This window comes from Sapajus apella, unplaced genomic scaffold (genome assembly GCF_009761245.1).
Source record: "Sapajus apella isolate SASKATOON/1434 unplaced genomic scaffold, GSC_monkey_1.0 scaffold19, whole genome shotgun sequence".
Lineage (NCBI taxonomy): Eukaryota > Metazoa > Chordata > Mammalia > Primates > Cebidae > Sapajus > Sapajus apella.
Window position 1 is genome coordinate 14202818 of NW_022436959.1, and position 23476 is coordinate 14226293.

Sequence of the window (23476 nt, forward strand, 5' to 3'; positions counted from 1 at the left end):
GAGACGGAGTTTCGCTCTTGTTGCCCAGGCTGGAGTGCAATGGCGTGATCTCGGCTCACCGCAACCTCCGTCTCCTGGGTTCAGGCAATTCTCCTGCCTCAGCCTCCTGAGTAGCTGGGATTACAGGCACGCGCCACCATGCCCAGCTAATTTTTTGTATTTTTAGTAGAGACGGGGTTTCACCATGTTGACCAGGATGGTCTCGATCTCTTGACCTCGTGATCCACCCGCCTCAGCCTCCCAAAGTGCTGGGATTACAGGCGTGAGCCACTGCGCCTGGCCCTATATTTATTTTTTTTAAGACAGGGTCTCACTTTGTTGCCCAGGCTGGAGCGCAGTGGTGTGATCATGGCTCACTGCAGTCTTGACCTCCTGAGTTCAAGCGATCCCCCCACTGCAGTCCCTCCAGTAGCTGGGACTTTGGTCATGCGCCATCACACCTGGCTATTTTTTGTATTTTTGGTAAAGACTATGGGATTTTGCCATGTTGCCCAGACTGTTCTCAAACTCCTGGGCTCAAGCGATCCACCCATCTCAGCTTCCCAAAGTATTAGGATTACAGGCATGAGGCACTGTGCCCCACTGCCCATTTAGTTTGAAGATAGTAAAATAATCTATACTCCAGATTCTGGTGCTTATAAATCCTACCATTAATAGTATTTCTGGTAGGATTTACAAGCACTAGAATCTAGAGTATAGATTATTTACTGTAAAATAAATAATCTATAAATACTAAAAATACCATAAATACTGTGATACTAAATACAAAAATACTAAATACTAAATACTAAAATACTATGCTATAATACTAAATACTAAAATACTATAATACTAAAAATACTATCAAATAAATAATCTATAAATAATATTTCTACTATTAATAGAAATACTGTAAATGGTAGGATTTACAAGCACGAGAATCTGGAGTATAGATTGTTTTATAGTATAGATTATTTAACAGAAGAAATACTATTTTATTTTTCATCATATTTCCAATTTTGTTTTGGAAATACTAAAACAAAATTGGAAATACGATGAAAAATAAAAAGGTATGGCATTTGGAAAAAAGTGAATAGGCTAATGCAGTAGTTAACAGAAGAGAGTAAGGCTGTGATAGGTGCTGAAGCTAGAAGGCTAGGTTTAGGACGTAACCATGGTGGGCCTCAAATCCCACCTTAAGTAGCTTAAACTGTTTTTGTATTGAGGGATTAGGAAGGTGGCTACAAGGAGGTGAGATTGACAAATGAAAAAATGGAATGCAAGAAGACTAGGAAGCTATGACAATAGCCTAGGAGGGAGCTGTTGAGAACCTGAACATGTGCAGTGTCAGGGGAAATGGAAAGAGATATGAAAGAAGAGAGGGATCTGAAGTACGTAATTCCTTTTGTACTTGAGTTTGATGGATGGCGTGATAGACTCTAACAGCACATTTAGTGGTAAAGTAACATACCTTGGAGTCCAGTCCAACATGGATCTGTGTATCTCTGGGATGAAACTACCAAAATGAGGGAGAATCTTCTTCTATTTGAGTAGTTAAACCACTTTTGGCAAGGGTGTAGAATAGCCCACTCCTACTGGTTATGCTATAGTGTATATCATGAATTTTAGGTGATGAAGGGATTAGGGAGTATATTGACAAGCCAACAAACTTTAACTGGAATAACTGAATTGAACAATCATACTTGTCTTATCTCTCCCCTCTCCCCAAAGCTTCTTAATTTGTATGAAATGCACAGGTAGGCTGTTTTCTTGAACGGTTTTACTTTTTAAATATTTGGGTAAAAGCTGTTTTCCTTGTTTAGTTTAGAATTATTTCACCAAATAGGATAAGTATAGCCATGTGCTTTATGTTTTTTAACAAATTAGATCTTGTTGGTCATTTATTATTTATTATTTTGAGAGGATTAAAAATTATTTCTCTGATGAAGTATGTTTTAATTAGGCTACTTTGGAAAGTGTTTGTAGGATAAATTTTTGACTGGCTAGATTAGTTTATAGCAATTCTTTTATTCAGATAGCTCTAGTGAATATAGCTCTAATGGTTCAGTACAATATTTCTCAAATTACTAGTGATGATGGACCAGTTTTTGAAAAAAATTATCATCTGTCACAGACAAATATGTGTATCTAAAGTGCATGACTAACATGCAACTCACACCACGTGTGAGGCACCATACAAATTTGATATTTCCTAACTGATATATACTTTGATAAATCTATCTGCTGATCACTCACTTGGATGTTGCAACAATATTAAGTGCTTGAAATTTTTTTTTTTTTTTTTTTTTTTTGTAAAGATGGGGTTTCACCATGTTGGTCAGGCTGGTCTTGAACTCCTGACCTCAGGTGATCCACCCGCCTTGGCCTCCAAAGTGCTTGGATTACAGGTGTGGGCCACCACACCTGGCCAAAAATTTTTTTTAAATATATATTTTATTGCACTTTAAGTGCTATAAAATTTTCTAAATGTTTCCTCTCAATTTCTATATTTATATTGTTGAAGACTGGTAACAGTTTGTGAATTATCCTCAGACCACACTTTCAGAAGCACTGGTTTGGTCTTGCATGTTAGTTTGTTTCATGCTTTTATTCTGATTCATGTGGAGAAGACAGTGTGTATTCTGCATTCTTAAACCACTCACTCTTTCAAATATATTTGGAAGGGCTTCTAAAATATGACAGTGTAATCTATTTTAACATTGTAACCAGCTTTTTGCTGTTTAGAATATTTTGTGTCTTAATGTGAAAATATTCCTAACAAGTTGATATTATTGTTTTCCAGAATTTTAGAAATTTGAGACATTGTTTTTGGTATTATTTGAAGTTCAGCAAATTTGGCATTTAAACTTTACTGGTAATACTTTTTCATTATTCAGTTTTATTCATTTAATAAATATTTATTAAACACATATAATGTGTTAGGAACCACTTAGGAATTATGAGAACAAAATAGACTAAATTCTTGATGTTGTAGATTAAAAGTTGTTTTCTAGTTGGTGAGATAGACATTAAACAAATATCTAAACATATAATACTATGTCAGTGATAAAGCTATAAGGACAAATAAAACGAAGTAAGGGAAATATGTGTTGGGACTGAGGAAATTGGTGATTGAATCAAGATCCAAATGAATTAGGGGTTGAGGTGGAATCAGGGGCAAGAGCCTTCCAGGAGAGGGAACTGTAGGTGGAAAGGCCCTGTAATAGATATATGTGATATGTTCAAGAAACTTATAAAGAGGCAGTTTATATGGGTACAGTGCAGTTGGCTTAAATGGTGCTTTTAGTTGACTATAGCTTTGAAGCAGGCACAAGAGTAGAGGTTAATACTGCTTAAGTGTGTTATAAAATCAGCTGTTTTTTGAAAGACCCACATAAAGTCTCCTTGGAGTTCTGGGAGTCGGGAGTCCAGAGAGGGGAGAGATCAGGTACCAGGAGCTGCTGGTTCCTGAATAGTAGTGTTTTCCAGCTTTTCCGTATCCTTTTCCTACCGATGTTCCTCAGTAATTGTTCAATACAAAAAATCTTGTAAGATTTTCCTTCTCAGTTTACCCAAACTTGACTCTTTTCCTGCTTAGTCATTAAAGAACGTTTTCCTTACTTAGTCACTAAAGAGCATTTTTGAGTCATATGCCTATTACCACTAGAAATCTTTCTTAGGTTACAGACTTCTTACTTATGAATGGATTGTTGTAAAAATCCATTTGCAGCTAAGTTGTTTAGGACTCAGAATATATTTTGCAATGGAGAGATGACACATGATGACTAAGTTCTCATTAAACATATAAAAGTCTATTTAACACATGGAAATATACTTGAGGTACAGTCTCTCTTTTTTTTTTTTTTTTTTTTGTTGTTGTTGAGACGGAGTTTCGCTCTTGTTACCCAGGCTGGAGTGCAATGGCGCGATCTGGGCTCACCGCAACCTCCGCCTCCTGGGTTCAGGCAATTCTCCTGCCTCAGCCTCCTGAGTAGCTGGGATTACAGGCATGCGCCACCATGCCCAGCTAATTTTTTGTATTTTTAGTAGAGACGGGGTTTCACCATGTTGACCAGGATGGCCTCGATCTCTTGACCTTGTGAACCACCTGCCTCGGCCTCCCAAAGTGCTGGGATTACAGGCTTGAGCCACTGCGCCCGGCCCAGTCTCTCTCTTAATAGTACTGTAAGACCTAACTACCATAAATGACATGGTTTCTATGAGGAAAAAATACACTGAAAAATGCAGCCCAGACACTAGGAACACAGCAGGTTCTAATGCTCCTTTGCTTGCTTCAAATATAGTCAAGTTAGGTATGTCAAACACTGTCCATGTTTCCCACAGTTTATATCATTTTGTTCTTTCCTGACACTTTTCAGGTATGTTAGTAAAGAAGTCAAAATACCTGGCTCCAGGTGTGACCTTTGTGAGCCATGTGATTTTGGTCATAGTGGATAGCTTTTTTGTCTCAGTTTCCTTCTGTGGAAAGTGTGGATAATGATATTTTACCTTACAGTGTTGTGGGAATTTAATGGATTTATCTATGTGAAAGTACTTTGCAGTCTGTGATGCACTACGCAGATACTGATATTTATCTGTATTAATTTCACATGCATAATTTCATCTAATCTTGTTGCAATATATTTCTACCTCCCCTTTGAATCTGTCTTCATTAAGTTGTACTTTCTTATGGCAAAAACTCTAAATTTTGGATTTTAAATGGGTTACAAAGCCTTTTGAGTATGTTTTCATTAAAATTATATGTTCATACAAATTGTCTTAAATAAATTTCCAAATAAGATTTCATAATTTTGCAATAAACCATCTTGATTTAGCTTTCTGAGGAATTTAGAGATGAGGGATGTTATGCCACAATTCAAGATTATTGATGCAGGTCCACAAAGAAAATTTTAAGAACTCCACCCTGAAAGCTAAACAACCCTGACCAATCTTTCTTTCTTCCAGCTACCTCTAACCCCATTCTTCCAAATTCCTACACTAAAAACTTATTTTGCTGTCTATGAATGGGATGACTTTGCCTCTTGCCCCTGTTTTTCTGTTGTCCTTTCATGACCTCGTTGGACATCTCTTGCGCTCTAAAGACCATTCAAGAATGGAAAAAGGATTCCTTTTAGAAGATTAACTGTCAGAGTTAGGTAATTTTTCAATAGGAAAGACTAGTTAGTTTGACTTAGTCAATGTTTATTGAAGCATAACTTTTTGTTATACCTTTTATAAACAATATTGTCTTTAAATTATGTTCAGTTTACATATTTCACTTACTTGAAATCAAAACATTCACTGTAAATTAGTTTCTATTCATTACCATTATTGGTAGTAGAAAAGCTGTTTAGTAAATTTATTTAAATTTATTGCCTTAGTGAAGTATAGTTCATTGGATATATATAATAAATAGCCTGATAATTTGCTTGAAAAATCAGTACCTTGTGAACAGTACCTTGTGAATCTCTTAACATATTTGATTATGACTGCGTGTGATCATTATAAGAGGGTCTTACCTTGCCTGTCTTATTTTTTAAAGCCCATTATAAAGTTATAGTCAGCTCATTAACTGTATAATGTTGAGAATGTGGTCGGAGAGAAAAAGGTTATAGGTGACTCCAAATTATGTTTAGATTATCCAGGGTCAATTAGTCATAGGGTTCTAAATCTAGGGGCATCTGTAGTTATGTAGCCCTCTTACACACCAATCATTGCTGTCAGATGCTGCCTAATTATAAACTCAGGAGGGCGATAGGACAGTAACTACCCAGGATTCCCATTTCAATTTCTTCAACCCCATAGTCAATCCTTTATATACTGACATGTATTTTACCAGGAAGAAAGGATATTTTAGGAAGAAACTCCCACAACTTAGCCATTTTAAGAATTTTTACCAGTCTGAGAAAACTTTTTATACTTTGTGTTCCATTCAAATACAGTCCAGTTCTTAAATTAACATTTTGTCTTTCTTCCAGTTGCTAGAACCTGTCTGTCACCAGCTGTTTGAATTCTATCGCAGTGGAGAGGAGCAGTTGCTTCGATTTACACTGCAATTTCTCCCAGAACTGATTTGGTGCTATCTTGCAGTCTCGGCCAGCAGAAATGTGCATAGCAGTGGATGCATTGAAGCTCTTCTTCTAGGGGTTTATAATTTGGTTTGTATTTAGTGCAGTTAACAAAATCTTTTCTGACAAATCAAATATATAACCTGTGCAACTGCTTTTCATTTTGGTAAAGCTAACGTTTGTTTTTTCATACATCAAGTGACTCATAGCTCATTCTTCCAAATACAACTTTCTGGGGGTTGGGAGACATACAAGCATACATGTAATTATGTAACTATACTTATGGATTGATTGAAGGTTGAAAATCAGACCATTTTATTTCTTTTATAGAGATATCTGAAAATATCAGTGTTGCATTTTAAATTTTGTAAACTTACTAAAGTCCATTGCCTATAAATGATCTGTTTTCTGACCCTCACAAAAAGTTTGGGAGAAAAGATCTACTCTAATATTCACCAGTCATAGTTGAATAAAATCTAGACTGTCTCCAGAGTGTACAACATTGTTTTAACATACAGTTTGCATTACTGTAGAGTTTGTATATTAATTAGTATGGTATTCTAGATACTTAAGTTTTGTACCTTTCAAAATGCAAAAGAAATGTAAGGTCATTTTCTTTACATATTTTATATTTAAATGATCATAGCAAATATAACTTGTTACATGAGGAAATTCAAGGATTATTGACACTATATCTGTATCTCAGCCATCCTGAAAATTATGTTACATATATTAAGTGGAAGGAGATACAGTTTAACTACTGGTGTTTATGAATAGTAATGGATTATCATGTTTTAAGATTTTAATTAACCTAAAATTCCTTTCTATTCAGGTCTTTAAAACATTTTTTTAGACTATTTAAATTTAGTTTGTAAATTTATAAGTAAAAATATGTATTTTAATCTATTTTCTTTCACTTCTATAGGAAATAGTTGACAAACAGGGACATAGCAAAGTATTGAGTTTTACAATTCCATCTTTATCCAAACCATCTGTATATCATGAAGTAAGTGACATTTTGTCATAGTAAGTTTGTTGACCCTAAATTTTGATATTGCCACAAGTTATAGTCTAGTTATTTAGGAAAAAAATTGATCAATTTATTAGTACCTTCAAAAATATAAACACCCACAAAGTATTTACTGTTTCCAAATTGAGATTAGAAACAAATAATTGAATATCAAACTGAAACCTGATAATAAGAGATCTACTGAAAGTATTCTTTTTGAAATATTTTTCACTACTCCTGATGGATGGCTACTTTGTGTGTGTGTATGTGTGTGTGTGTGGCAACTGTGTATTTCTTGGCAGAATTTTTGAAAATAAACTAATTTTTATTTCCCATTTTTGGTTTGTTTTTAAATTATTTATTAAATCTTTGAGCAGAAAATTTTGTAGGCAGCCTAAATATGTTTAAGATACATGTTGTTCTTCATGGTAGCTATTTTAGTGGTGTAAATATTCTAAATATCACATTTTCAACAGAATAGCTTTTTTTTTTCTTTATTCAAATGTCTTTTCTCTAGCCTTCCAGCATTGGGTCCATGGCTCTGACCGAGAGTGCTCTATCCCAGCACGGTTTGTCAAAAGTTGTGTACAGTGGACCTCATCCTCAAAGGGAGATGCTGACAGCACAGAATAGGTATGCTGTGGGGATAAACCTTCTTATTTACTACACTAATTTTTTAAAAAAATTATTTCAGTATATTATAAATAATGTTTAATGAGTTGTGTGTGACAGTTTGTTTGAGTACTGAGTCATTTTATACAAGAAAAAAACAGATCTAGATTTGTCACTGTACTTTGCTTCAGATGTCAGCTGGAACACTGAATTTTAAAGACAAGTTTCATATGGCTGTTACTTGGAAAGTCTTTTTAGTTTTTCATTATTGGTGTGCTTATAATGTGCACATCTATCCTGTAACGTTATTATCTCTCCCCAAGGAATGCCGTCTCCTCTTTTATAGTTGACTCCTTAGAATTCTAGGGATTTGTTAATATTCTTTTTGTTTGTCTTTAGGTTTGAAGTGTTGACATTCCTTTTGTTGTGTTACAATGCTGCCTTAACCTATATGCCCAGTGTTTCTCTTCAGTCACTGTGTCAAATTTGTTCAAGGTAAAGTAAAATTCAAGTGTTTCTAATATTGAAATTTATGAATCTAGGATTGCTAGTCTGGCACATACCTAAGTTATCTTTGTTTTGTATAATCATTTGTTTAAAACAATAAGTTAATGTAAACCTCAGCCTACTCAACACATGGAAAGTTCCCTGTAATAGATAGTCACAAAAAACATGATAAAGGGCCAGATGCAATGGCTCATGTCTGTAATTCCAGCCCATTGAGAAACTGAAGTGGGAGTATCATATGAGCCCATGTGCTAAAGGCCATCCTGGGCAACACAGCAAGACCCCCATCTCTATAAAAAGTTTTAAAAAAATCAGCCGGGCATGGTGGTGCACACCTGTAGTCCCAGCTACTTGGGAGGCTGAGGTGGGAGGATTGCTTGAGTCCAGGAGGTTGAGGCTACAGTCAGCTGTGATTGCAGCACTGCACTCCAGTCTGGGCAACATAGCAAGACTCTATCTTAAAAACAAAGAAGAAAAACAAAAACGTGATAAAGAATGAATGTAAAACTGAATAACATTTAAATGGAATATTTAACCAGAAAAGGATTATACTGTATAGCTAAAGGATAGAGCTGTTATGACCTTTCAAGTTTTAGCATGTGGTTGGCTTTTTGTTTGCATTTATTTATTTATTTATACTCTGCTCTAATTTGGAGCTAAGAAATAAGTAAGAGATACTGGTTCTTAAACTTTTCATCTTAAAAATAAATTGAGCCAAGGGGTTATAAAATAAATTATATCCCTGAGTGTAGTCTATTCACATCTTAAAAATCCGATTTAAAAGAGTAGTTAATGATAGTGTATATGGTGTGATTTCCTGATTGGTTGAATACGACCAGAATATTAACAATGATTATCTCTAGTTGGTGGAATTATGGTTTATTTTAATTTTTCACCTCTTTGATTATTTTGTGATTTTCTAAATTTTTTCTAAATTTTTGGTAATGTGATTGTTACTTTTTTTTTTTAAGTAAAAAAAAAAAAATGGAACGCTTCATGAATTTGCATGTCATCCTTGCCAGGGGCCATGCTAATCTTCTCTATATCATTCCAATTTTAGTGTATGTGCTGAGGAAGTGAGCACAGATTGTTACTCTTTAAAAAAAAGAATCGGAGAGAAAACAAACAAACATGACAGAGATTATTGCCCTCAATAATTCAAGTAAATAAGAGATATTACACAATAAGGAACTTGTAGAATAATTTTTACTTGAGGAATTTATTTAGAAAATGCAAGTTATCCTGAGTGTATTAGTTCATTTTCATACTGCTATGAAGAAATACCTGAGACTGGGTAATTTATAAAGAAAAAGATGTTAATGGATTCACAGTTCCATATGGCTAGGGAGCCTCACAATCGTGTTGGAAAGTAAAGGAGAAGCATGTCTTACATGGCAGCAGGCAAGAGAGCATATGCAGGGGAATCCCCTTCATAAAGCTGTCAGCTCTCATGAGACTTATCTCTCAGGAGAACAACATGGGAAAACCTGACCCCATGATTCAATTACCTCTCACTGGGTCCCTCCCACAACGTGGGGCTTATGGGAGCTACAATTCAAGAATAGATCTGAGTGGGGACACAGCCAAACCATATCACAGGGGGAGGGATCATTGAACAATACTTAGAAATCAAATGAAAACAAAACAAATAAAAAATCAGAACTTGATGCTGAGTAGGATAGAAAGCCATGCAGAACCCGCAGAGGAAGAGCATTAACAAGACAAAGGGCTTGATAGAGAAGATAAAGAAGTGAAGTCTTTCAGATGATTTCCAAATTAGAGCATAATTACATTTCCTAATCTTAAAAGATGATACCAGTGGGCCATCTCTCCCACTTACTAAGTCTTTCTAAGACGTGTTTTGCTTTAAATTGTTTAAAGACAGAAATGTCCAGACTTTTGAATTTCACAGATCTGTAACATCTCAAAAAAGGTGGAACAGCTGGGTTATTTACATAAGTGTTGCCAGCTTTTTTTTTTTGCCAAGTCATTGTATTATAAATATCTACCATCAACATTATTTAACAAAAGGGAGACTATTTTAATATCCAAAAGGTGAGAGGGTGGAAGGGAAGGAAAATAATTTATAAATTAAAAATGGGGGCCGGGCGCAGTGGCTCAAGACTGTAATCCCAGCACTCTGGGAGGCCGAGGCCGGTGGATCACGAGGTCAAGAGATCGAGACCATCCTGGTCAACATGGTGAAATCCCGTCTCTACTAAAAAATACAAAAAATTAGCTGGGCATGGTGGCGCATGCCTATAATCCCAGCTACTCAGGAGGCTGGGGCAGGAGAATTGCCTGAACCCAGGAGGTGGAGGTTGCGGTGAGCCAAGATCGCGCCATTGCACTCCAGCCTGGGTAACAAGAGCGAAACTCCATCTCAAAAAAATTAATTAATTAATTAATTAATTTAAAAAAATAAAAATAAATAAAATAAAATAATCTTTGCTCCAACTATGTGAGCACAAGATTTGTGTGTGATCTTCTCTTGAGAAACTCGACAGGAGATGCAGTCTTTATTAAGCTCTTAATTTCAAAGAACAGAAGAAGCAGGACAATACTATTCAGGCAATTCTTGCGCTTTCTCTTTTCTTCCTTCCCCTTTTTCTATTCTGGACTTTTTGTCTCCACTTATGTCTGCCTCCCCCACCCCCACTTTTTTTTTTTTTTTTTTTTTTGAGATGGTGTCTCACTCTGTTGCCCAGGCTGGAGTGCAGAGTCCTCCAAGTCTGAGGAAAATATTTCTTTCTGTTGGAATCTCTCTTAATACAAAGCTGTTTAACAAATGGCTTATCTTCTTTTTTGATGTGGAATATAAATATTAAGAATGAACTATGCTCAGCTATTAAGTTGAATTCTCTCCCATTGTCTAAGGGATAGCTCTGATTTTGTTTAGCTAGTGAGTCGTATAACTGACGAACTTGGATATGGATAGCTATGAGTTCCTGATCAGTGTATTTGTTTGTGTACCTGTGATGAATCCCTGCCCCTCTCCTCACTTCTAGGTCAATTCTTCTGACCTCCTGAATGGCTTGTTTTCTGTCATTTAAGGGCAGCTTTGTTATGAGTAAGCCATCTTGCTCCTGACTAATAAAATTTGTATACTTATAAAGCACTTAATGCAGCATCAGCCACTTTGTTGTCATTTAGTAAATGACAGCTGGCATATTATTGCACCCCGTTAATGGGTACACACATTCACTATGGATGCACATAAGGCATTGCTTTCTTTTTTTTCTCACCTGTTTGCTATGACTGTACCAACAATTCTAGAACATATCTGATATTATGTCATCTCTGATTGAAAGAACCTATGACACATTTTTCAATTGCTTGTCATTTTATTTGGAAGCTTCTTTTTCCCAATATCTAAATATTGTCCATCCTTCACAACCCAGTTAAAATAATCTTTCCTCCAACTATGTGAGCACGATTTTTGTGTGTGATCTTCACTTGAGAAACATACAGGAGATGCAGCCTTTATTAAGCTCTTAATTTCAAAGAGCAGAACAAGCAGGACAGAAAAGTGCTCACTACTATTCAGGCAATTCTTCCTCTTTCTCTTTTCTCCCTTCCCCTTTTTCTATTCTCCTGGACTTTTCGTCTCCACTTCTCTCTGTCCCCACCCTTTTTTTTTTGAGATGGGGTCTTGCTCTGTTGCGCAGGCTGGAGTACAACAGCATGATCTCTGCTCATTGTAACCTTCGCTTCCCAGGCTCAAGCAGTTCTTGTGCCTCAGCCTCCTGAGTAGCTGGGACTACAGGCACATGCCACCATGCCCAGCTAATTGTTTGTATTTTTAGTGGAGACAGGGGTTCGCCATGTTGCCCAGGTGGGTCTCAAACTTTTGAGCTCAGGCAATCTGCCTGCCTCAGCCTCCCAAAGTGCTGGGACCACAAGGGTGAGTCACCATGCCCGGCCTGTTTCCCCTTTTCAGCCAAGTTTCTACTTGCTAGCCTGATGATCTAAAGATCTGATAATAAGAATTAACCTTTCTTTTCTAGTTTTGGTTCTGGTCTATCATGGATAAATAAACTCATTGGAGTGGGTCTTCTAATTATTGTATGGTTTGTAACTCAGACTATATTAACAATCTCAAAAGTTTATTTTTATTCTAAGAATGACTGTATAGCAAAAGACTAGTTCCTAAAGGAAAGAGGGATGGCAGTTCTTTTAAGTGAAGACAGGGATGGTGTCATGGTAGGCAAAATTGATAATATACCACATACTTAAAAATCAACATATTTGAAACAGCATATTCCAGTATTCTTATTTGTTCTAACTAGTTAATGACACCACGATGTAGCAAGCTATTCAAACTAAATGTGGAAATAATTACCCACTCTTCTTATTTCTTTGGCCTCACCCTCTTTATACTTCCTAGATACAACTCCAAACCTACCCTTCCACCAATATAGCCAGAGCGATGTTATCAGAAAACCAATCTGATTTTGGTACTCCCTTGCTTAAAACAAAACAAAAAAATCTTTAGTTGCTTCCCAGTGTCTACATGGTAAAACCTAGCAGGTTATAAGATGCTCATGATTTGGCTCCATGATGTGATGAGCTTCTCTAGTATTTTCTAGTGTCCTAACCCTCCATCCTGCTAAAATGTCCCCAGTCTCCTCCATGTCATGCTGTTTCATCCCACCTCTGCCTTTGAACTTTCCTGTGTTTTCCACTTGGAAAAATATCATTTTTCTTCAAGATTCAACTCAAATGAATCTCTTTTCTGAGAAGTCTTCTCTGAAACCTCCACTTCTTCCATCTGAGTTTGCCACTCTCCTTTACCATCTCTTGAACTTGTTCATTGAAAATATTTCCTTATTACACAGTCTCCATGATTAGATTGTGAGTCCCTGTGGGAGCTACATTCATCATTTATGTCTCTAGAGTCTGACACGATATCAATCTTTAATAAGTATTTACAGAGTGAATTAATTGAAAATTTCTTTTATCCATTGGTTCTTTACTATTTACAACCATATTATTTACAACCATCCCTGTCATAAAATTTTAAGGTATAAGAAAGTAAAATTTTTTATTTTAGTAATTAAGAATAAGAAGAGTCTCTATTCTAGTTTAGGCATACATTTTTGTAAATTCAAACAAAACCTGAGTTTGTTTTATTTCACTTGTAGTTAATTTTTCTATTTCCCTGCTTACTTATTACTCTTGGTTCTAAAAAGCTCTGGGATCCTCTAATATCAAATGCATTTATATTTATTTTTTAAAGTTTCTCTGAATTAATGACATTCTTGGGGAATATTTTTGAAATGGTCTGTGGCATCCTGGGACATTTTAAAGTAAAGGCTTAGATTCATTGAGTAGAGGAAATACTAAGTTCTAGGTAGGAAGTATAGGGGAAGAGTGAGTAAACAATTATAGTCTGTTGGCTAGTACTATATTAAGTAAAGCTCATATTATATCAAGCATAGAATATTATGTGAAAGCATCTATTTTCTAGTAAATTTATTATTAAAAATAGAATCTTACTGTTTATTTTTAAAACTGCATGCTGACCAACATGGTGAAACCCCATCTCTACTAAATACAAAAAAATCAACTGGGCATGGTGGTACGGTCCTGTAATCCCAGTTACCTGGGAAGCTGAGGCAGGAGAATTGCTTGAACCTGGGAGGCAGAGGTTGCAGTCAACCAAGATTGTACCACTGCACTCCATCCTGGGCAACAAGAGGAAAACTCTGTCTCAAAAAACAAAAACAAAACAAACAAAAAAACAGCACATGCCGGGTGCGGTGGCTCATGCCTGTAATCCTAGCACTTTGGGAGGCTGAGGCGGGTGGATCGTCTGAGATCAGGAGTTCAAGACCAGCCTGGCCATCGAGGTGAAACCCCATCTTTAAAAAAAAAAAAAAAAAAGTGCATGTTCGTCATAGGAAGTTAAAAAAATACATGTAAATATGAAGAAGAAAATTGATTTATAATCCTACAGATCAGAGATAACTATGACTTTTTAATCTTCTTTTTGCAGTGATACATACTATACATCTATTTGTTTATTGCAAAATGGGATTATGCTGTATCTGTTTTGTACAGTTTTTCTCCCTGTCATTTAAATAGATTTTCAAATATTATGTTTAATTTCTAAAGTATTCTCTGAATGATTTCTATAATTGGTCTCCTATGTTGGACTCTTGTTTCCTTTTTATTATAGTGAATACTCCCTAACTTTAGTATTTCTTAAATATTCCTCACTATTAAGTATTTCTGGAACTGAGTGTGATACCTCATGCCTGTAATCCCAGTGACTGGGAGGCTGAGGTAGGAGGATCATTTGAGATTGGGAGTTCAAGACAAGCCTGGACAACATAGCAAGAACCCCATCTCAAAAACAATTTTTTTTTTCTGATGATAAATTCTAAGGTCATTTTTATTTCTACAAAAAAAGGCAGTCAAAACAATATAAAACACATTGAAAGGATATTACTGAGTGAGCTTCAAGTGGAGCTTGACTCTGCAAAGGCTTTGAGTCCAAAGGGAGAGGGAAGTCCATGTTGTTCCTGGGCTGGACCAGCTGCTCTGGAGGAAGGGGCCGGAAGGGACCCCGGCAACCCCGGTCTGGTGCTTTAACTAGCTGAGTCCTCCCAATTCCAATCTTGCAAAGGGTCATAGTGTGCCAAGGGAAGGCTGTGGCCGCTGCACAGAGGAAGTGGAGAGTAAGCTCCGTGGCACATTCAGATGGAGCTCAGTGACAGATGAGCTGGGAATTTCAAATGGATATTCTGGCTGTAGCTTTGCCCGCAAGGACCAGCAGATCTTCTAAAATGGCTGCAGAGAGGAGTGCCAACCTGGGACCACAGGAGCCCTTCTGGCGAGATCCATCACACACAGTGTGCACAGCATCCTCCTGACTAGCAGGCCCCCCCTTTCAGGGCCACCACAGACCTGTGGTTATAGGGTTTCTCTGTGCAGGCCAGACCAGAGGTCAGGCACACACACTGACATTAGGGCTTGCCCAATTAACTGATGTTGCTGTGGTAACATCAGCTGGAGTTTCACACAAGAACCGGGGAGGAGGACTGAAGAGGGGCGTAGCTGTTTGCTTGTTTTTAGATTTTTAAAAAGGATATTATAAACTGGAATCAGAATTTAAACCAGCTCCCACACTGGGCAGCAATCCTACACATGTGAGAAAAAGCCACCAGGACCGCCAGGGCTGTCTCTTCTTTGTGGAGGAGGTGGAGCCTGGGTCTGGGGAAGTAAGTAAGTGAAAAATAAACTGCCAAAAAGTGGGAGTGGCAAGGGTAGGGAAGAAAGGGTACCACAACTTTTTTTTTTTACTTTTTTTTATAAACCTTATGGGCTAAATGTAACTTGAAGATTTTGGATAAAATTGGACAAGAAAAGAAACACCATTGTTTTGAAGTAGATTGAAGCAGTGATTTTTAAAACAAAGAGAGCAGAACTAGAACATCTTAAATTTTTAATCCTTTCTTTACAGGTTACCTAGACCACTTTTGATTAAGAAAACTGTAGAAAGTTAGTAACTGCCACAAGTGAACGCCAGGCGGTGGCACGTGTCAATTTCCACAGAGTCCTGCTTTGCGGGGTGTCTGAATGCACTGCACGGGGTCTCTGCTCACGCCTGCTGGAACCAGTCATGGCAGATTTTAGTCCACAGGTCACTTTTCCCCATATTTCTTTGTAAACTCTTCAGCATTCTTACAGAATTTTTACGGTCCTTATTCTTCAGCTAGGTCAGCCCGAAGTGGGTGCTCGGGCTGGGGGTCATTCACCAGTGCTATGAGGGACTGGATTACTTGGTCGGTTTTGGTTGCTGGCTTCCAGTTTTCAGCATTAATTACTGGGAAACAGACCTGTCCCTTTTCATCGATGTTAGGGTGATAGATCTTTGTTTTAAATGTGATCTTCGGTGGTTTGAATGGGTACTCTGCTGGAAAGTTGATTTCGATTCTGAAGGCCCCCTTATCATACGGAGGGTTGTCAGGAACAATAAGCCCTTGCCAAGTCAATAAATTAGCTTCATCAACCTGGTTGTTACGGAAGTTTTTCATTCCACATTTGCGGATTTCTTCAAGCTCCTTCATCAGCCTCCTGCTGGCCGCCATCTTGGATTTGGTGGTGCTCCTCAAAAACAATTTTTTTAGAAAACAGCTGGGTGTGGTGACGTGCACTTGTATTCAGGAGGCTGAGATGGGAGGATTGCTGGCACCCAGGAGTTCAAGGCTGCAGTGAGTCATGAACATGCCATTGTACTCCAGCCTAGGCAACAGAGCAAGACCTTGACTCTAAAAAAACTAATAATAAATAAATATTTCTTTCTTTTTCTTTTCTTTTTTTTTAGTTTCCATGTCCTTTTTTAAATTTTTTATTTTACTTTAGGTTCTGGGATACATGTGCTGAACTTGCAGGTTGTTACATAGGTATACATGTGCCATAGAGTAAATATTTCTTTACATGTCATTTTGTTTATAGTAGTTTCTTGAAAAAAAAAAAAGGTAAAATCTATTGATCTTTCTTTAGGGTTCTACCTTTGTTGTCATGTTTAGGCAGCATGCAAAGAGTATGTAACTATTTGCCTATGTTTTAATCCCTTTTTGGTTTTTAAACATTAACAATTGTAATCTATCTGAAGTTTATTATAGTATATTGTATGATGTTTGAGTCCAATTTATAGAATTTTTTTGGAACCTGCAGTTTGTGTCAAGAACTTTGTCAGGAATTGAGGATCATATCACACATCTATTTATGACAAATAATGCTAAGTTTCTTTCTTTCTTTGTTTTCTTTTCTCTTTTTTTTTTTTTTTTTTTGAGATGGAGTCTCACTCTGTCACCCAGGCTGAAGTGCAGTGGTGCGATCTTGGCTCACTGCAACCTCTACCTCCTAGGCCCAGCCAGTGCCAAGTTTCATGTAATAGGTTTAGCAGTTCCCAAAAATTATTGATAATTGACCAAAATTAGTGAACTAACTAGTAAGTGAATCTGGTACACTTACTGTAGATATCAACATACCTCTAGCTTTATACTTTTTTTTTTCCGGCATAACTTACTCAGGAATATGTTACAGACAAATGTTATGTTTGGAAAGATTCTTTGTTTTATAGATATTAGGTTTGTTATGAAAGTGTACCTAGTACATTGTTGGCTTATAGATGTTAAAATAAGTTACCTAAATTTTTACCAGTTTTACAAATACATTTGTTTTTTTTAGAATCTGTGTGTGTGGATATCCTCGACAACATGTAAGAAAATACAAAGGTATAAGTAGTAGGATACCAGTTTCTTCAGGATTCATGGTCCAAATGTTAACAGGGATTTATTTTGCCTTGTAAGTATCTTACCATATACAAAGCAAACCTTTAATTTCTTTGGAAAATTATAGTTTGTTAATCTATTGTCACTGTATTATAATGTCAATATATAAGTGATTTGCATACTTTTTGTGAACGAATATGAAGATCTTGATAATAGTTTTAATATTTTAAAACATATCTAAAATTTTTTTTATCTAAAAGATATGTTTAGTTTAAAACATACCTTTTAAAGTTCTGAAGAATTTTTAACCAATTAAAACACTTTATCATCTTTCTTAAATTCAAGGATGAAATGAAAATTAGTAACACTTAAATATATTCATAGTCCCTTTCTTCATTACTTTTTTTTGCTATAATTTCCAAATAGTTTTTTTTCCTCAATAAATCTTTTTTCCATTGCCAGAAACTTTAGCTCTTAAAAATCATTTCAGAGCCTCTTTGATTAGAAATAGTTTATATTAGCTTTCTATTAATTTCTAATATTGGTGCTAAGTTCAGTCTTAGGTACTGGTATTTGTCTTTGAGCCCTATCTTTTACTTTATAATTCTCTTATTATACCTATCTCATTGTACTTTGCATTATATTCACTTAATACTTATAATTTTCTCTAGTAGAGTATAAACTTCCTGAAGGCAGAATTTATGGCCTCTGGGCCAAATCTGGCCTGATGCCTGTTTTTGTTAAGTTTTTTGCAATACAGTCATGTCTGTTTGTTTATGTATAGTCTATGACTGTTTTTCTGTTGCAATGACAGAATTGAATAGTTGTGGTAGAGACTGTATGGCCCACAAGCCTAAAATACTTGTTGTCTGGCTCTTTAAGAAAAAATTTTCTTAACCCTGTGTTAGACCATTAACATATCCCACAGATCTTGGATGCTCTGATCTACTTTATTCTTTTTCTTTGTGTTTCAGTTTGAGTAATTTCTCTTGGATGTATCTTCATGTTTACTGATTTTTTTCCTTGACTAGGTTAAGTCTAGAAATGAAACCACTGAAGACATTCTTCATCTCTGTTACTGTGTTTTATTTCTAACCATTTCATTAGACTCTTTCTTGTAGTTCCCATCTCTCTGCAGAAATCTCCATCTGTTCATGTATGTTGTCCATCTTTTCCACTAGACCCTTTAGTATATTAGTCATAGTTATTTTAATTTCCCAATTAACTTCAACATTTAGGTCATCTATGAATTTAGTTCTGTTGCTTGCTTTTTCTCTTGACAGGGTTGGTCTTGTTTGTTTTGCTTTTTATGTGCCTTGTAATTTTTGAGTGTTCATGATTGTGTTCAGAGGTAGGACAGTAGAGACGGAGGTAAATAATATTTATGACAGAAAATGGGCATGGCTCTTCTAGGCTGCTAGTGGAGTTATTGTAAGCAGACGTGAGCTAGGATTGGGTTTGTTGTAACGGTTACCCTCAGGGCACCATCTACTTCAAATTCCTCTAGTGCTACCTGGTACTTAGGTGGAGAGCTGGATTGCTAGAAGGTTTTCTTTAGTATTCCTGCTTCATCTTTAGTTTTCTGCCTTCCTTATATGCCTTCACTGCAGGTAGATTTCTCTCCATGTTCCCGCCCCCTCCTCCAGTAGCAGAGTGCTATTGATTGGTTCTGGGTGTGCACTAGCCTGGTGGTGGTCCGGGTTGGGGGGAAGTGCGGGAGATAGTGTTCTCTGTTGTCCTGGTCCAGCCTCAGTTTTAGACTGATCCCATGTCCCTGGATCTCAGGGATGGGAGTTTCTCAGTGGTCCTGCCCCTTCTTCAGTGATGACACCTCTACTGATCTCAGCATAGAATGAGAGGTTTTTTTGCTTTTGTTTTTTCTTTTTCTTGCCGTCAGAGCCGAATTGATCTTCACTTGTGCCCTGGGGGTGAGAGGGTTTGCTGCTCTTTCTCCAAAGGCTTTAAAACCTTTGTTCCATATGATAAAGGCATAGGGCTGGGGTTGTACTTTTCTTACAGGAGTGGTCACTCTTTTCCTTCAGGCCTATACCATCAAGGGCAGTTTTCTCTGACCTGCCCTGTTTCTAGTTGTTCTTGTGAATGCCTAAAGAAGGTTTATGGAGAAGAGCCTATGGTGGATACAAGCGCCCACTTGGTTGTGCTTTTAGAGATTCTATATTCTCATGCTAGCCCATGAGGTACGCATTCTGGCTTTTAGGAGTTTGTTAAGAAAGTTAGCTAAATGTTTCTTACCTACTTGTATTGTGGCCCATCTCTCCTTAGAGGCACCTGTCTCCCCTTAGGGTTCTGGCTACTTGGATGCCCTTGCCACCTTGGCTCTTTGATGGATTCATAAGAATTTATATATAATTTTGAAGATTACTTGGCTTTATCTTGTTTTTATGGTGGGAGCAATGTTCTTGGCAGTTTTTAGTCCTCATTTGCACTCTTGATGTAATTTATACCTCTTTATTTTGTTGGCAGTTGACCAAGCCATTATGTCTCTGTTCATTTTTGTAATTTAGCTGATTTTTAGGAAGGGTTTGGCACAACTTTGAAAATTATGCACATACACACACACTAATGTGCATACACACACACTGACGTGCATACACACACATGCACACACGCTTTTTCCCTCATGTTGCTCTGCTATTTTGTAACATGTAGCAAATATACTTCTAAGTGACTGTCAAAATGCAAAGAAATAACTATTCAGTATACTGCAAGCCACATTACTTGTAGATTCTCATTAAAAACTGTGGGAGTTACAGAGTAATTTGACCATAAAATGTTCTGAACATTATTCTAAGGTATATAATTTATTATTCTCTGATTTGCTTTGAAAGTATAAAATGCTTTGAAATTGCCTTAACTTTTTTTATTCCTGTTCTATAACTAATCATGTTCTTTAGCGAAGAAATGTACATCTATAAAATTTTCTTCGCTATTAATAGGCATTTCGATGCAACTGAAAGGAATTCAAGGATTTAAAAATACATTTTTAAAAGGAATAGAATGTTAAGCAATGTGCTGATAGGATCTTTTATTTTCTTCAGTAAAGATAGTTTCTCATCGAATTTTGTTCAGTTATAAATAATTATAATTTCTTCATTTAATTCATCTAATTTTATAGTTATAATGGAGAATGGGATCTAGCTCAAAAAGCACTGGATGATATTATATACAGAGCCCAGCTAGAATTATATCCAGAGCCATTGCTGGTAGGTGCCTGACTTATTTATGTAAATTTTATAATTTAAGATTTCTCAATTTAGAACTATAAATTGAGAGAGAGCCATTCATAGTTCATTATTATATCATTAATACTCAGTGTATTTATGCTTTTGTTATACATGGAAGTTTTGTACCTTAGAAAAGTAACAAATAAAAATTTTTATTAGACTTATTTCCTAGACACCTGATAGTTTTTTTAACTTACAAGAATTGTTCTCCTTAATATACTTTAGCTGCATTTATTAACATTAGGCCTTTGGAAATCTAATTGAATGTTTTGAAATTTTTGACTTTATCATTTACATATTTTTTAATCATGAATTTCCCTTTGAGCTCCTATTCTTATCTTAGAGGATTTATAGATGATCTTATAAAATACTTGGGGAGAGCATCCTTGTACAAACCCATTAACAGTTAGTGTCATGTTTTATCTAAGGGTAAGATAATACATCTGCTAATGTTGATCTCAAACTATATTTTTTCTTCTTAGGTTGCTAATGCAATAAAGGCTTCATTGCCTCATGGTCCCATGAAATCTAACAAGGAAGGTACAAGGTGTATTCAAGTTGAAATCACACCAACTTCCTCTAGAATATCAAGAAATGCAGTAACCAGCATGTCAATAAGGGGTCATAGGTGGAAAAGACACGGTAAGAAATATGTAACTCTTCAAGTTAGAGCATTGTTGATTCTCTTACATTTTTCACTGTACTTATGGTGCTGTAACATCTAACTTTAGTAAATAGTAGTCTGGAAGAAAGAGCTGTGGAGTTGCCCTTAACTCCTAATTTATTATCCAGGAGCAACAGGCAATAAGAAAAATAAAGCCCCTTATGTTACACATATGAATTAAAATTTATTTTAAAATTATATTCATTTTTAAGTTGTTTTTCAGTAGGAGAATAAGGAAAATGCATTTTAAAATTATTCATAGATTTTTTGTTTGTATTCAAAAGTATTTGCAAATGTTCCTTACTTAATGTTTCTAATTTCTCAATTACCTCTTAAGCAAGTAAATTTACATAATGAAGTAGAAAAACTAACAGGAACTTTAAACATTTTGTCTGGACTTCTTGGTAAAGAATGCCATAGTATTGATGCAACACTAGTTATTTTTATTTTCTTGAAGTTAATTTTCTTTCAAGATTCTGTGTGTGTGTGTGTGTGTGTGTGTGTGTGTGTGTGTGTGTGTGTGTATCCCTTTTTGTCTGCTTCGTTTTAGTATTTTAAAATTTTAATGGAGGTCAATTTCATTCACTATGGCTTTTTCAATGCTTTCCCATTTCCCTCCCTTCTCTTTTAATTTATTATTCTTTATTTAATTTCTTTTTTTGGTGATCTTTGTTTAATTTCACATTCTTTTTATAACTTCCCTCCTATCTAGAAGTTATTGTAGTGTCAACAACCAGTCTAAGAAGGGAATTACTGTCACCTTCCTCAGAAGGTAAACATCGTGGGAAGCAAAAAGCCACTTCTTTACCCCAAGCAAACATGTATGTTAGAGATAAAACAAAATCCATTCTCTGTTTTCTTCTTTCTGTAAACTGAGATGAAAATAGTAGTTCCTTCTGGTATATTTAGTTCCGGTTGTGTTGTGGTTTCTATAGAGAAAATGGGAAAGGTGAAGAATGGAGCTATTTATGGTAAACTAGAAAGTTGATGATGAGAACAGTTGCCATAGTTTTCACTCAGAGAATCTAGGGGATTGTATGTCAAAAAAGAATAATGATTATCCATCTTACCTAGTGATCATTTTTGGTCTTTTTATTTTTAAAGTGTGACAATTCTTGAAAGTTCCATAGGAAGGCATAAAAGTGGTGGTGATGTTTGCCAATAGCAAGGCAAATTATGCTACCATTTAAAGCATACAGTCTAAACATACTTCAGCTTCTTCAGTGAAGATTATGCTACTGAATGGGGCTAGATTACAGGTAGAAAGTAATTTAATTAGATATGATTTACCCTGAGATTGTTTTTTCTGTTTTGGCATTAATGTGTGAAAACGGGCAGAGGCAATGAAGCAGATCATAGTGATCACTGTGGCCGTAACTGCTCCCAAACTCTGCTACAGGAAGCACAAGAATGAATTTTAATTTCTTTTCCACTTTCCTTCTTGCTATTTAGGTAGACATACTGGGAATTAATGGGGGGAAATGTAGGTCCTGCAGTTAAAAATGTGAAATATTGATGCTCCCTTGTACTTGTGCATGTTTGTGTGAGAGAGAGTATGTGTGCAGGTCCAGTCATGCATGCAAACAAGGAGATCTGTGCCCTGCAATAAGATGGAAGCTATTTCCTAGAAATATTTTATAGGAAAAAATTACAAAACAAGAGAAAATACTACTTGAATGTATTGTATCTAGGAGATTCTTAGGTATTCTAGATTCCATTTTGGCTGCCACTTGAGGGGTTACCACTCTGTCTTAGGATTGTACCCTCCTTAAAGCAGCATTCTTATTACCTGTCCCCCTTCACAATTCTAATACTTGGGAAACTCCTGCTTATTATAACAATAAAGTCACAGATGAGAATATAGAAGAGAATCAACTATAAAAAGCAAGTCCCATGCATAGAATAGATGCAGAATACAGCTTAGCTTTGTTCATCACTCTTCTTTAGTGTGAATTCCCTTTATCCAGTGGGCTCTAAAATACTCCTGTCTAAGGCCCTTCTTATTTGCCTCTACAGGTAGGTTGCATTTTCCCTTTTTAGGGTAGTCTTGGCTTTCCCTTCTAGAGCAGTATTTAAAGTTACTATGTTTGGCTGAATTTAAAAGGTTTTTATTTTCCAGCCTCATGGTCCTGCTTCCTACTTGAACA

At 36.1% G+C, this 23476-nt stretch overlaps 1 protein-coding gene, 1 non-coding gene and 1 pseudogene across 8 annotated transcripts in view; 1 reads left to right on the forward strand and 2 right to left on the reverse strand.

The window, feature by feature from the left end:
• FAM126A (family with sequence similarity 126 member A) overlaps positions 1 to 23476 on the forward strand; it is a 134446-nt gene that overhangs the window by 92909 nt on the left and 18061 nt on the right. For all 6 annotated transcript variants that reach the window (XM_032287006.1, XM_032287005.1, XM_032287009.1 and 3 more), the window contains 7 exons: positions 5958 to 6137; positions 6973 to 7053; positions 7574 to 7689; positions 8068 to 8163; positions 17377 to 17493; positions 20557 to 20644; positions 21148 to 21307. In XM_032287006.1, the coding sequence (XP_032142897.1) occupies positions 5958 to 6137; positions 6973 to 7053; positions 7574 to 7689; positions 8068 to 8163; positions 17377 to 17493; positions 20557 to 20644; positions 21148 to 21307 (838 nt within the window). The remainder of the gene's footprint in view (positions 1 to 5957; positions 6138 to 6972; positions 7054 to 7573; positions 7690 to 8067; positions 8164 to 17376; positions 17494 to 20556; positions 20645 to 21147; positions 21308 to 23476) is intronic.
• LOC116557617 lies at positions 9154 to 9259 on the reverse strand. Its single transcript, XR_004271603.1, has one exon. It is a non-coding gene; the product is annotated as a U6 spliceosomal RNA (small nuclear RNA).
• LOC116557501 lies at positions 15812 to 16291 on the reverse strand (annotated as a pseudogene). Its single transcript, XR_004271541.1, has one exon. The product of XR_004271541.1 is annotated as a ubiquitin-conjugating enzyme E2 L3 pseudogene (transcript).